We start from the raw sequence: 14,748 nt of genomic DNA, 5'->3' as shown, positions 1-14,748 counted from the left end.
AAAAAAAACCTAAACAGTGGGATAATATAGGGAAGGAATTTGAGGACCCCTACACAGCCCTGCCTTTTCTTTCTTTCACAGTCACACATACAATGACATCAGATATTGAACAACTGTCTTAAAGCTTGACAAGTGGATAGCATGTAAGGCACACATGCACGGGCACACATACACTCAAGCACATACTCACATGAACACTATAGTGTTGTATTAAATGAAGAGTGGAGTGGTTAACCATAGCTTGTTCTCAACCGTACTTACTTATTGGATCTCTGATGACAAGCGCGTTTGGTGTCTCAACAAATGGCCCCATGCCAATGCTGTTTTCAGCTGCAATTCGGAAAAAGTAGGCTTTTCCTTGAATAAGACCCTGTACGGTAGCGTTTTGTCGAGTGACTGTGTAGGTCACAGGGGTCCATGCTTTGCGGTCAGCTTCCCGCTTCTGAATGACATAGTTGGTGATGGGGGAGCCGCCGTCATCTTCTGGAGAGAACCATGTGAGCTTGCAGGAGTCATTGGTTAGGTTGTCAGCAAGGAATGGTACTCCAACTGGTCCTGGGACGTCTGGGGACAAGTGGAAAAGATTTTAACCCGTTTGTCTCCTACGCTCAATTAATACGTTATCCTGTTTTCAAGGTGAAGACAAGAATGTGGTACAGAAGAAAATAAGATTTTTGTGCTTGTTAATGAAGTTGTTGGCTTTTCTGTCATACCAACAATATTTAACCACATCTGTCTGTATGTCTATAATTTCTATTATCTAGTTCTCTCTGTCTGCCTATCTGTCTCATCTATCTATCTATCTATCTATCTATCTATCTATCTATCTATCTATCTATCTATCTATCCATCCATCCATCCATCCATCTTAGCTCATCCTCTTACTTTATTGCCTAGTCTGGCCTTGATCTCACAATTCTCGCTCCTCAGCCTCTCAAATAGCTGGGATTAGAGTTCAATCATATTCTAAAATGAAGTAGCCTTGTGCTAATTATGGGCTACCATGTTTTAATACAAAGCAGAGAGAATAAGATCCCTTTTAGCGAACAAAGCTTGTGAGACAGGAGGGGGGAGCTGCAAAGGTGGAATAGAGAATGAATGCTTTGCTCTCTGTGCCTTTTCTAAGTGGGAAACAGGGAGAGATGTTTTTCTGGGTCACCAGTTAGTTGATGGGTACAGAAGGCCCTGATTTTTAGCAGCTGGGATTTTATATGGAAACATATCATCTATCCAATTAAAGTAGTGTTTGTCAATGAGTAAAAGAGCTGAGAAACTTGAAACCTAAGAGATTGTGGGGTATTGATGCATGAAATACTTCTGACCACCTTTTATTACTTATATTAATAGGGGACTGACCATTATTATATTGAAATGATAGCTGTTTGGAGTGTGGCTCTACTGAATTACGAGTACTAAATAGGATAGCATTACCTTCTGAGCAAATAATAGATTAAAGAAAACACATAGAAGAAGCTGGAAGAGTTGAACTCTACCTTCATTGACTAGCAATGCAACACTGATAATCACATCACTGGTCATCTTGGAATACAGAATCCCTGACAGAGGTTTTCTCATTGTTACAATAAAAAAGAAGGATAGAGTTTTATGCTATGAATTGTTATTGTGGTGAAACTTTAAACATTCACAAACATTTCCAGGAAAGGTGCTTTCGTAAAGACTGCATAATCACACACTACTAGGTCATTAAGGTGGCATGTCTTGTCAAAAGAAAAAAAAATGTAACATACGAAACTTCACATAGGGGAGTGGCGATGTGGCTAGGCGGTTAAGAGCACTTGAAGCTCTTACAGAGGACTTTGATTTTGTCCCCAGCAAACACATGGTGACCAACAAGCATCTGTAATTCTAGTTCCAGAGGATCTAACACTCAGTTCTGGCCTCCTCACAGGCTACACACAAATGTCATGCATACATATGTGCAGGCAAAACACCATACACACTAAAAAAATCAAAATAAAATAAACTCTTATGAGTGGCAGGAATACAACAATGTGGAATACCTATGGGATAAAAATGAGAAGAGGAACATTTAAAAAAGTCTAAAATGGACAGTCAGCTGTGAACTGCTTTTCTTATTTTCCAGAGCATTTATAAAATAGTCTTATTAGTACATAGCGTTGTTGTAGATATAATTAAAATGATGAATTTTAAAAAGTTGCATTTGTGTATATGGTGGCACTCACAGAGGCAGGTGACTCTCTGTGAGTTTGAGGCCAGCCAGGGCTACACAATAAGAATCCTGTCTTGAAAAAAAAAAAGTAAAATAATTTTTTTCAATAAAATTGAAATTATTTACCTAGCACATCAACAATAATTGTCTTCTTTCTTTCTCCGCCTTCGTTTTTCGCAAGGAGAGAGTAGACACCCTGATGGCTCCTCTGGCAGTTCTTGATGACCATGGATGAACTAATGGCTGTGGTCTCAATGGCGGCCTCTTGAGGTAAGGCCCGTTCATTCATGCTCCAGGTGACAGTTGGAGGTGGCTTTCCAGATACGTAGGCTATGATGCGGATCACCCCTCCAGCGTGGACCACTATTCTGTCTCTGACGCTGGCGTCTAGCTGAAGGTCGGGCGACACTGGGAAGCAATTGAAAAAGGCAAGTTGACTTTCACCTTTCAATATATCCTACATAAACCTGGATAAACTAGCAGAAGCAGTGGTAATTACCAATTCTGTCCTTCATTTCAATAATATCTGTGACCTCTCCAGGTTCTCCAACCCCAGCAATGTTGACTGCTCGGACACGGAATTTGTAGAATGCTCCTTCTTTTAACCCGGTCACCACGAGCTTTGTCCCTCTCACTTCCTTATCCTTAGCCTGGGGGAAAATAACAAGCATTTTATAATTAGAGTGTTCCTAATGTAAATATGTACGTTATAAGTAGTATATAATATTGCTGCCTACCTACTCTTGTCAGGAGGTTTTAGGAATCAAATAGTTATAGACAATGGGTGAACGACTTGTCAAAATTGTGTTTATAAATTACTGGTAAATGATAGAAAAAACTGTACTGTCCCATCTTTCTAGGATTCATAACCAAAAGAAGAGTGGATAACATGACTTAACTTTTAAAAGCTTAATTTTTATTTTTAATTGATTCATCGCAACTGTATCTGCTCAGAGTATAATAATTCTTTACATATAAATAGCTGGCAATAAACATTCCATCTCCTTAAGTATTTATTATTTATACCTGGTAGGTGATTCCTTTCAATTTTTAAAAGGAAATAATGATAAATTATTGTAAAGGATTGTCAGTATCCTGTGCTTCACTCACACTGTGCTATTGAATGCTAGAACTTACTTTTTTTTCACTGTTTTGGTACCCAACATAGGACCTTCTTCATACTCTTGACTTGACTAGTTGGACATAAACAATTATTTTTCTCATTTTTAATCTCAAACATAGAAACAAATGGGCTTAAGAAAAACTATTTAAAACTTATTCATGGAACATCTCTTCAATGAACATTTTAGCTACCTTTTCCCATTCTTCTTTGCCTTCTTCCTTAAATTCAACAATGTATCCAGTTACTTTGGATCCACCATCTTTTAGTGGAGGTGACCATTCCAAGTCCACAGACGATTTTGTCCAGTCTGTCACTTTGGGGAACGGAGGACCAGGGGGAGCTGGAAAGAACCAGTATATATCAGTATTCTTGATTTCCACAGTACTTTTAGAAATCATTTTCTTTTCTTTTTTCCCCCCCTTTTTTTGAGCTAAGGTTTTTCTGTGTAGCCCTGGCTATCCTGGAACTCGCTCTGTAGCCCAGGCTGGCCTCAAACTCACAAAGATCCCCCTTCCTCTTCCTGAGTGCTGGGATTAAAAGTGTGTGCCACCACCCATCTAGACACCTTTTTTTTTTTTTTTAAAGTATGTAAAGGCTTACCCACTGGATCTCGGGCAGTCACTGGATCTGAGGGGAGACTTGCCGGACCCACACCTGCAGCATTGATTGCATACACCCGGAACTGATAGTCAGAACCTTCAATAAGGCCAGTCACTTTATAAGAGACGCCCAGAGTCATGGCCTTGATGGGATCTCGGTTAACTCTCTTCCATCTCTTTGAAGTGGTGTCCTTCATTTCCAACCAATACCCAGTCACGGGAGAGCCGCCATCGTACTCCGGCTCTTCCCAGTTGACCGTCATGGAGTTACGAGTCACGCTGCTCACCGTCGGTTTATCCGGAGCTCCGGGGACAGCTGTGAGAAAGATAGTAATTGACAAGAAGTCATTAAAAACTAAACAAAACACCAGAAAAGTTTGACCTAATGTGTGAAAGTGTTGTCCTACTCACAGAAGAGGTTTCGTGCTGTTTCCGGTTCACTGTCCAGTGGCTCCCCAATGCCGTACTTATTCTGGGCCATGATTCGGAACACATATTCATGGCCTTCTAGCAGCTTGGGAATTGTGTACATGCATTCCTTAGGTTCACTGGAGACACGGACCCATGTCTTCCTGTTAGCTTCTCTTTTCTCAATGACATAGTTTGTAATCTTGGACCCACCGTCATCTTTAGGTGGAAGCCAAGATAGTGTCATTTGATCGGCTGAGATAGATTCAAACTTTATGGGTCCCACAGGGGGGCCAGGACGACCTGGATGATTTTTTAAAAAAAGAACATTTTATTAGTTGAATTGTTTAAAGCCAAATTTTGTTTATGAATCAAAATAAAACTATATGGTTTTAACCAAACCGTGCAATCATTACCAAGGACATTGAGTCTCATCTCCTTCGACGCTGTCCCCAGGTTGTTTACGGCAGTGATAGAATACAAGCCAGTGTCACTCCGGCGAGACTGAGGGATAACTAGCGTGCAGGTGTCATCCACCACCTGCTTGTTGACGTGGGTGTCATAGACCACAGGCTCTTTGCTGTCAGGCTTCTTCGGAGGCGCTTTAAACCAGGTGAGAGTTGGGAACGGCACACCTTTAATTTTGGCCACGATGTTAACATCAGTTCCTTCTTCCACTTCCATGAATTCTTTGAGCTCAATTGATGGTGGGCCTGGATAATTAATAAGAGCAACAAACGTTAACACAGGTAGCCAAATGCACTAAAGGCTAGAATGTGAATTTTAATGCGGCTATAAAGCCAATTTGGGTTGACTGCATCCAGACTTCATTGTCCACCCTGACATAAATAATGGGTCTCTCTTTAACACTGTCATACTAGTGTGGGACAATTACATGTAGCTATCTTTTACTGGATCTACATACAGCCGTCTATCTGATATTGCCTCTCCCTCATTATGCGTCACCATACACATGAAAATTCTGACCAAGGGTGTAGGCAAAGACTGCTCTTTCATTTCCTGACTGCTCAGACCCAAATAATCACCCAGAAACTATATTAATTACAACACAGTTTGGCCAATGACTCTAGCATATTTCTAGCTAGCTCTTACTCTTGAATTAACCCATTTCTGTTCATCTGTGTATCACCACGAGGTTGTGGCCTACCGGAAAGGTGAGGTTTCTGCGGGCATCTTTCTCCTTCGGCAGCTACATCTCCTTTACTCTGCCTACTCTTCCTATATATCTCTGTTCAGATTTCCCATCTGGCTTTGCTCTGCTAAGCCATTGGCCAAAGGAGCTGCTTTATTAACCAGTGGTAATAAAACATATTCACAGCACACAGAGGGGATTCCCACATCATAAGGGCAACAAGGCATGACTATCAGAGTACTTTATGCTTCACACTTAGGGTCATGGTGTTTTTCTTTAATAATCTGCAGAGTTATAAAGTCATTCCCATGCTCATTCAGAGGTTCTGGTGTGAATTTTTATAAGAAATATAGTTTCTGGTAGAAGCCAAACAATTTTCTATAAATCTGTTATGAGTGTGCAAAAAGGATTGGCACAATCACAAAACCAAATAAATACACAGTGATAGTGATGGTAACACTAATGTGAAGAGACTTATTTATGTAGTTTATCTTCAAAACTCAAAGCTGAAATGGGTTTTCTCCAAAAGAGAAAAGTCTTGATAGGAAAGATACATTGGTCTTAGCAGGTGCTAAGCCAATTACTAGCTTTCCGCCCCTTTTAATTCCTTTAATTTCTGTTAGATAAGACAGCCTACCTTGGAGAAAAATTACAGGAAGGAAATTAGATGTGTCTTGTCTATAGTAAAAGCAATATGAAAGACATTCGCTAATTCAGAATTAGCATATTCCATGATGGGGTAAACAGTAACTGAATCATGTTTCCATGCCTACACGAATCACATGGAAACACACTGATAGATGGATCTACCGATTCTTGATTACTAGACACATAGGAAGGAAATTCTCTGTTAAATACGTACATGTCTGGTCTTTGACAATCACAGGGCCAACAGTGGCGGAAGGCTTGCTGACCCCGGCCTCGTTGACGGCCTTGACTCTGAATTCATATTCCCCACCCTCTATGAGGTCTTCAACAGTAAATTCCAGTTCTTCCACATCACGCTTATTGCACTGTCTCCAGGCTTCTTTTTTCTTCCCAGTAGGGTCCCATGCGAGGCACTCAACAATGTAGTGGGTGACAGGAGAGCCCCCATCATTCTTTGGAGGTTTCCATGACAGATGTACTGTGTTCTTCGTTATCAGACCAATCTTGAGTTTAATAGGAGGGTCAGGAGGATCTGTAAAAGTGTTTACAGGAATCGTTAAGCATAGTTACTAATAATGTGGCTCATTCCCGAGACCGTATTTTAAACTTGCATTCCAAAACTTACAGATTGGATCTCTCGCAGTGGTCCTCTGAATGGTTTCTACGGGTGGGCCAATTCCAAAACGGTTTTCTGCTCGCACGCGGAAGAAGTATTGCTGCTCGGAGATGAGATCCGGCACCACGAACGTGGTGCTTCCGCAGTTGGGATTGACTTTCGTCCAGGCTTTCCCATCTATCGTCTTCTTCTCGATGACGTAGCCTTTGATCCTATCTCCTCCGTCGTCGTCTGGCATCTTCCACGACAGTCGGCAACTGCCCCTCGTAATGTCACTAACCTTCAAATCCTTGGGCGGGCCTGGCGCATCTGTTGGTTGTAAACCACAGTGTAAACATCGTTCCGTGGATGCTAAAAGCAGTTTGCCCTGACTCGGTAGCAACTGAGTCTTACCCATGACTTTAACTCTGCAGTTGGCAGTTTTCTGTCCGGCTTTATTCTTGGCTGTGATGCTGTATTTGCCCGTGTGAGCTCGAGTACACTCCGGGATGATGATGACAGAGGAGTTCTCGGCAGTCTCCAGCTATACGAAGGGAATCGTAGTCATACATCAAATGAGACCGCCGCACTTCTAAGGTCACTCACACTCCTAATTCATTAAGCTAGCCCCTCTTACCTGTGCATCTTCAGGGATGTCATGAATGTTGTCCTATTAGAAAAGAAGACAGTTATGTTTGAAATACTGCTTCTGGCTATCCAGTGGGAGACACAACACAGGGAAGTCCCGGGATTATTACCTTCATTGCCTTCTTCGCCTTTCCGTCAAATTCCCAAGATGATTTTGGTGTTGGGCGCCCCTTGATGACAGCAGGGATTCTGATCTGTGAGCCGGCTTTACACACCAGGCAGTCCTGTGCTCCGATGTCAATGAAGACCTCTGGAACCTCTGGAATGGTAACGGGACAGCCGTTAGCTGACACTTATCAAAAGAGGTGACAGACACGTCTCCGGTACATGGATGTCACAGTCTGATCTGACAAGGTGAACACGCACGCTGAAGAGGGAAGACTACCTTGAATATCGGTGGCCGGGATCTCTCCAGTCGTGTCACTTGGTTCAGATTCACCGGCTTCATTGACAGCCTTCACTCTGAACTTGTACTTCCTCAGCTCTTTCAGGTTAGGCACCACACACTCACAGGTAGTTAGAAGTTTATCTGGTTCGTTGACTTTTTTCCAGTCCGAGGTACCCTCCTCCTGCATTTCTACGATGTAACCTTTGATCGGGCTGCCACCGTCTTTGGCTGGAGGTTTCCATGCCAGCGAGATGCTTGACTTTGTTTTATCTTTAACCTCTGGGCGCGAAGGTGGCCCAGGGGGGTCTAATAAGGAACAGACAAACAAATGTCACATTTTGAAGTAGTGGAATGCTATTTTTATGTATACCATAAGACTTTCACTAGATAAGACATTTATTGTTGTCTGTTATCATATTAAAATTGGAGTGAAAAAGTATAAGAAATCAGAGTATATTTCAATTCATTATTAATGCAGAAACAATCTTTGGGGGAAAGGATTACTCACTATCTCTCACTAGAGCTATACCCCGTGAGCATACCATCGGTGAAAAGAATTCCACCCTGTGAGCAAACCATTGGTGAAAAGAGCTGTACTCTGGCTAGGCGGTGGTGGCGCACAATTTTAATCCCAGCACTTGGGAGGCAGAGGCAGGCGGATCTCTGTGAGTTTGAGGCCAGCTTGGTCTACAAGAGCTAGTTCTAGTACAGGCTTCAAAGCTACAGAGAAACCCTGTCTCGAACAACAAATAAGAGCCATACCCTGTGAGCACAGCACCAGTGGAAAGCTATCTTACTTTTGACATCCTCCTGAAGAGATTCAACAGTGTATTATAGCTGAACATTTTATTTCCTACAATATGGACATTTAAAATATTTTCATCACTAGCTGGGCAAACGTCTGGATACAAACAACTTTCAATGCTCTTTAGGGGCAGAATCAGTGTTCCCACTCATCCTACTGTATTACTTCTCTGATGGAGCCTGATGATGAAATACTGCTACCTTGTTGGCGTGGTGTTTCACCCCTCCCCCTCCTCGTGTCTAGGGCAAACCCTTGAACAGTCCATGCACCAAAATAATTTGCTGAATGAACACGAATGAACCTTATTATATATTTGTCCTTGATAGCACGGGGGTATCTTAAATCTTTGAATGAAATTTTGAAGTTTTTCTTTAAGGAATATAGTGAGGTGTTATTTAGAAAATGCACTGAGTCAGGAAAATTATTGTATTTTCAGGTCTGAGCAGATCTGCTCATATATGATCCAATGAGATTTTTCATTATTTGACCTCAGCTATTCTGCCTGAGAATTTGATGTCTTTGTTCAACAAATAGTTAATATTTTACTTTTTTATTGAATTCTTCCAAGAGGGTCTGTTTAGCGGGGGAAAGGATATCCACAGTAACTAATGAGATGGAGTTTTAGTCCATACCTTTTAGTCCATTTCTGTATCACGTGGTTAAAAAAAATACTAACTATAACCCAAGATTTTAAAAGCTAAAACTACGTATATGCACATATATGTACTTACTTCACTATGACTGGTTCTAATAAAAATGTGAGAAATTTAAGAGTAAGCTACTTAGTAACTTTACCCATTAGAAACGAGTCCTAGAAGTAAAATATACTTACATATGGGATCTCCTGCGATGGCTGGGTCTGACGGTTCACTGGGAGGGCCGATTCCTGCGGCGTTGATTGCCATGGCTCTAAACTGATATTTCACCCCTTCAATCAACCGTGGAACATTAAATTCTATGCCCTTCAGGCCAACTTTGGTTATTGGTGCTCGGCTGACACGTGACCAGTAGCTACCGCCTTCTTCTCTCTTCTCTAGCCAGTAGCCAGTAATTGGAGAACCTCCGTTGTCCAAAGGAGGGGTCCAGCTCACGAGCATAGACCCTTTGGTGCGTTCTAAGACTTTGGGTTTTCCAGGAGGTCCCGGGAGGCGATAGGGGTCTTGAATGGTGACTTTGTCTGATTTGCATTCATCGCTGATTCCATATTTATTCACTGCCCTCACTCGGAACTCGTACTGACCGTTGGGGATGAGCTTCCAGATCTAGAAACGTGGGTGAATAAGGGAGTCAGAACAAATCTGCTTGGACTGCTGTCTGACTTATTTCAAAGCTCAATTTGTTTGAAGATGGATCACCACGAGAAGTAAACACACAGGATGAAATCGTAGGAAAGAGAGAGGAAAAGAGCAACCCTTTAAAAAGAAGACCTCAATCTTTGTAGTTTCCAGAGGATTTGAGTAAGAGAGTCGTAAGCAGTATTTGCTGAGTGGCCATATGTGCATAATAATAAGAGTGCCAAACTCACAAATAGTTTCTGCTTGTGTGGAATTTTGAGTTTAAGTGTTAAATTATAAAGTTACCTTAAACTGGTATCAAATCATAAAGTTATATTAAGTCAGAATTATGTCCTATGAATGTACATCAATTTGGAAGCACTTACCCCGTATCTTCTCTCCACAGCAGTGTTAGTGACTTCTTCCCACTCAGACTTCTTCCTGCTGGCATCGCGTTTGTCAATGACGTAATGGGTAATTTCACTGCCGCCGTTGTCTAGAGGGGCGTCCCACGTCAGATAGCAAGACTCAGCTTTAATGTCAGTAACAGCGAGGTTTCTGGGTGGAGATGGACGATCTGGAAAAGAACCGTAGCGGGGACTGAGAAGCCGTTCTTGAACAGGAGGTGGCTTTCTTCCCCATACAGGAGGCAAGTGTGGGATATATACGCTTACCATATACTTCCACATGAACGTTGCGGAATACAGAGCCAAGACGATTGGAAGCAGTGATTGTGTAAGTGCCCTTGTCCTCTCGGACGGCTTTGGGGATGCTCAGCTCAGTCTTGGCCTCGCTTCGGGATACTTCTTCTTTGGTTATTTTAAGCTCATCTGTGGGTTTCTCAATCACCTTTTCATTCTTGGACCACTCAATCTTAGGCATGGGGAGTCCCGTCACATCGGCAGGGATGTTAACCGGCTCTCCTGCCTTAACTTTGATAGTGTCTCCTCGAACAGCCAGGCGCAACTTAATAGCTGGAGGAACTGCAGAGAGAAGTCAAGAGTGCAGAAGTCTTAAGACTGTGTCCCAAGTCACCATAAAGCACATTAGTGGCATCAGAGATGAAACCCATACCTTCATCATCTTGGATGACTACGTTAAGAGGCAGGGATGGTTCGCTTTCACCAACGCCATTGACGGCTTTGACCCGGAACTCATACATCTGGTGCTCGTCGAGATTGTCAACCACAAACGACGTGGTTGGGCAGAGTCTCTTGTTAACTCTCTCAAAGTCAGGTTTGTCATGGCGGCGTTTTTCAATGATGTATCCTTGGATGGGACTGCCGCCATCACTGCGGGGCTCTTTCCAGTCAAGCGTGATGGTGGATTTTGTCCTTTCTGTGTATGTGAGCCTCTCAGGAGATGTTGGAGGACCTTAAAGCAGAGGCCATTGAAAGTATGAGTATGAAACAAGCATTTGCATAAGAAATGATATTTCACCTCTGTGTGAAAAATCAATTAAATGGCATTTTCAAAATCCTTTTCCAAACATGTAAGTCATAATGATATCCATTTTCACTAACAGCAGATTTCTTCTTAGTGAATATCTCATCAAAATCACTAATTGAAATTAAGTCAAGGGTATGTATGTATGTGTTTTGTATTTAGTATTTTAGGTTGTATGCCTGGGACACTGACAGATTGTCTTAGTCTACCAACCTAGGAGAATAGGTGTGTGATGCTCTGCTCTGAATGCCAGCAGAAAGCATCGTGGTTTTTTCTCTTGTGGCCAAACAGTAGACATGGTTACTGACCACCCTTTGAGTTATATTGCTTCAAAGGAAAAATCATTTGTGAAATACCTCAAAGGTTTTGTGTCTTTAAGAATAGGCTCTGATGGGTATAAGTAGAGCCATCCCATTCTAGCTGACTGTTACTGCAGAGGGAATCCAGGGAGTCCCAGTTCTATCTATCCTGAGGCCTCTGGCACACTCTGAAACTCATGGACTTTATGGGGTGATTGAAATGGTGGTGTGTGCTATAATTCTCTTTTTCCAGATGCCTGAGTGGAAGAGAACCTCCTGTTTCTGGAGGAGTGGATTTTCCTTTAAGAGGGACATAAAGGGGTATTACTAAGTGTGCATAATTTTAGTGTTTCATTTTAGTTTCTGGGGGACTTCCTCTGGTTTTCTATTCTTTGAGAGCTCTTTCTGATTGGGGGTCTCTCTACCCTTCCAGTATGAAGACTTCTTAGCAGTGTAGTAAATAAAACTCAGTCATTTATCTTATGACAACTACCTGCCTCATAATTTTCTTTTTAGAAAAGCAGAGAATTCTATGTAACCACCAATTCACTTTACTTGTTTGTTTTTGTTTGTTTTTAGACAGGGTTTCTCTGTGTAGCCTTGGCTGTCCTGGGACTTGCTGTGTAGACCAGACTAGCCTTGAACTCACAGAGATCCACCTGCCTCTGCCTCTTGAGTGCTGGGATTAAAGGCATGTGTTACAATGCCTGGCCAGACTGTTGTATTTAGAGATCCTCTACTCTATTGGTAATATTGAATGCTTCTAAATTATTTGAACTACTTGTAGGTTATTATGAAGACTTTGTAGATCCAAAATTTTTGGCACAGAAAACGCCACACCTTTCATATACATAAAGCAAAAATACATGGAGATTTAGCAAATATGGTATCTTAAAAATTGCTAACAGATATTTGATTTTCTTTTATTATCCTCTAGCTAGTCTAAGATCTTGAGACTGTTGGGTGTTTGATACCATAAGTCTCAGCAAATACTTGACTTATCTCTAAGCAGAATAACATTTATTTGGTAAACACAGTGAAAATCTTTTCTTACCTAGAGGATCAACTGCAAGAATTGGTCCTATTTCAACAGGAGGCCCACAGCCAAACTTGTTCTTGGCAATGACACGGAACTTGTATTCCTGTCCCTCTATGAGACCTGTGATGTCACACTTGGATCTCTCCGTCTCAATGGGCTGTCTCCACGTGTGCATCTTGGCATCTTTTCTTTCAATTATAAACCCTGTGATTTCACTTCCTCCGTCATCTGCTGGATCCGACCAATTCAGCAAACACATCTTTCTGTTCGTTACAACAGGTTTCAGGTCAAGAACTGGGCCAGGGACATCTGGAAAAAGAAACAGTAACAAACAACAATAAATCAGTGTTGTAGGATCACATGCCATGGGAAAATCCTACGAAAATCCTCCAGATATTCCTTACCGAACACTTCAACCCGGACTGCTGCGAATTTGGAACCACAGCTGTTTGTTGCTGTGATCACATATCTGCCATGGTCTTTTCTCAATGCATCCTTGATAATTAGCTCAGACTTGGTTCCAACATTCTCTATTACAACACGCTCTTTATCCAGCTCCCCTTCTTCGATGGTCCATACTCTTGTGGGCACAGGCCGGCCAGTCACCACGGCTGGGATTCTGAGAGTCTTCCCAGCCATGATCTGTATGCCTCCCTTTACAGAAACATCCAGTTCCACGGTTGGAGGCTCTGTTGAGGAAGAACGGCCATATATGTTAGTGCAAGGAACAAGAAAATGTAGCCCCATGTTGGGAAACATCCAATCCCTCCCCCAGAAAACTTTGAAGTACCTTGTGGTTCAGCCACGGTAACAGGCTCTGTTTCCCCAGGTGGCCCTTCACCGGCTGCGTTGACAGCGCTCACTCGAAGTTTGTAGTCCGCGCCCTCTCGAATTTCTTTGACGGTGAACTGGCGGACTTTGATCATCTTCTCTGTGCAGCGTGACCACTCGTTAGTGCCAACCAACTGCTTATCGACAAAGTAGCCAATAATCTCCCCACCACCGTTGAAAGCTGGGGGTTCCCACTCCAGCTCAATGGTCGTAGAGCTTGTATCTGCAACCCTTGGGATGGGTGGCCCAGGTGGAGCTAGGATGAAGGCAGAAGACACAGGTCAAGTTCACCGATGGTTTCCAAACATGGGCTACTCTCTTATGCTTTCTTCTTAAGAAGGTACTTACAGATGGGGTCACGAGCTGTTTTGGGGTCCGAAGGAGGGCTGAACTTTCCAGGCCCAGCAGCATTTTCGGCACAGACTCGGAAGACGTAGGTGAGTCCTTCTAATAAGCCATCTACCTTGGTCTTCAGAGAACTGAGAAGGGTTTTGTTGACACGAGACCAGTGTGTGCTGTTGACCTCACGTTTTTCAAGCCAGTAACCCAAGATGGGGCTGCCGTTATCCTTTGGCTCATTCCATTTTACTAACATGCTGTTGCTGGTGACATCTTCCACAATGGGCTTATCCGGCGCATCAGGAGGTTCTGAGGAAAAAATTATTTGAATTGTATAAATAATATGATATAAAATCAATTTTACACAACCATGACGATGTAAACAGGGAAGCATATGGTGAAAAGCCAACTTAAGATGCTGAAAGAACCTTACCAAATGGATCTTTGGCCAAAAGTGGCTTGGAGACACAAGGTGGTCCAGGTCCCAACCTATTTTCAGCTCTTACACGGAAGAGGTACTCTTTTCCTTCAATCAGTTTTGTGACTGAATATTTGCAGTGTCTGAGTGTTGAAGTGATAACAATCCATTCGGAGTCAGGTTTGGTCTTGTCTTTCTTTTCCAAGGTATAGTTAATGATCTCACTGCCACCGTCATCAAGGGGTGGTTCCCATTTACAGAGGACAGAGTTCTTCCTAATATCCTCGAATACAAAGTTGATTGGCGGTCCTGGTGTATCTAATATATCAAAGGAGATGGGTGATTAAAATTTTGTATAGAACCAGCTGCTGTGGAAAACGTGTTAGTATGGTCTTTGGGTACAACTTCTAGTTTTCCCATATTCTTCTATCTTTATATTACATTAGCTAACAAAGAACAAGGCCAGTTGATTTTTTTTTTCAATAGTGTCTGCTTAGGTGATAAAATGTAAATGAGAACTATTAGCTGAAGTTGTTTCTTTTAA

The 14,748-nt window shown here is 42.3% G+C and overlaps 1 protein-coding gene across 3 annotated transcripts in view; it reads right to left on the bottom strand.

Annotated features, from left to right (window-relative positions):
• Ttn (titin) overlaps nucleotides 1-14,748 on the bottom strand; it is a 266,701-nt gene that overhangs the window by 68,670 nt on the left and 183,283 nt on the right. For all 3 annotated transcript variants that reach the window (XM_050120983.1, XM_050120974.1, XM_050120992.1), the window contains 22 exons: nucleotides 14,220-14,522; nucleotides 13,796-14,095; nucleotides 13,407-13,703; nucleotides 13,021-13,305; nucleotides 12,632-12,925; nucleotides 10,907-11,206; nucleotides 10,507-10,815; nucleotides 10,219-10,409; nucleotides 9,391-9,820; nucleotides 7,751-8,059; nucleotides 7,476-7,624; nucleotides 7,355-7,387; nucleotides 7,132-7,261; nucleotides 6,748-7,047; nucleotides 6,337-6,654; nucleotides 4,738-5,034; nucleotides 4,325-4,624; nucleotides 3,915-4,229; nucleotides 3,506-3,654; nucleotides 2,691-2,841; nucleotides 2,318-2,599; nucleotides 262-564 (listed from right to left, as the gene is read on the bottom strand). In XM_050120983.1, the coding sequence (XP_049976940.1) occupies nucleotides 262-564; nucleotides 2,318-2,599; nucleotides 2,691-2,841; nucleotides 3,506-3,654; nucleotides 3,915-4,229; nucleotides 4,325-4,624; nucleotides 4,738-5,034; nucleotides 6,337-6,654; nucleotides 6,748-7,047; nucleotides 7,132-7,261; nucleotides 7,355-7,387; nucleotides 7,476-7,624; nucleotides 7,751-8,059; nucleotides 9,391-9,820; nucleotides 10,219-10,409; nucleotides 10,507-10,815; nucleotides 10,907-11,206; nucleotides 12,632-12,925; nucleotides 13,021-13,305; nucleotides 13,407-13,703; nucleotides 13,796-14,095; nucleotides 14,220-14,522 (5,745 nt within the window). The remainder of the gene's footprint in view (nucleotides 1-261; nucleotides 565-2,317; nucleotides 2,600-2,690; nucleotides 2,842-3,505; nucleotides 3,655-3,914; nucleotides 4,230-4,324; nucleotides 4,625-4,737; nucleotides 5,035-6,336; nucleotides 6,655-6,747; nucleotides 7,048-7,131; nucleotides 7,262-7,354; nucleotides 7,388-7,475; nucleotides 7,625-7,750; nucleotides 8,060-9,390; nucleotides 9,821-10,218; nucleotides 10,410-10,506; nucleotides 10,816-10,906; nucleotides 11,207-12,631; nucleotides 12,926-13,020; nucleotides 13,306-13,406; nucleotides 13,704-13,795; nucleotides 14,096-14,219; nucleotides 14,523-14,748) is intronic.

This window comes from Alexandromys fortis, unplaced genomic scaffold, assembly GCF_014885135.2.
Source record: "Alexandromys fortis isolate MF-2015 unplaced genomic scaffold, M_Fortis_MF-2015_v1.1 scaffold_8_1_9099942, whole genome shotgun sequence".
Classification (NCBI taxonomy): Eukaryota; Metazoa; Chordata; class Mammalia; order Rodentia; family Cricetidae; genus Alexandromys; species Alexandromys fortis.
This window is presented reverse-complemented; position numbering and strand designations above follow the sequence as displayed.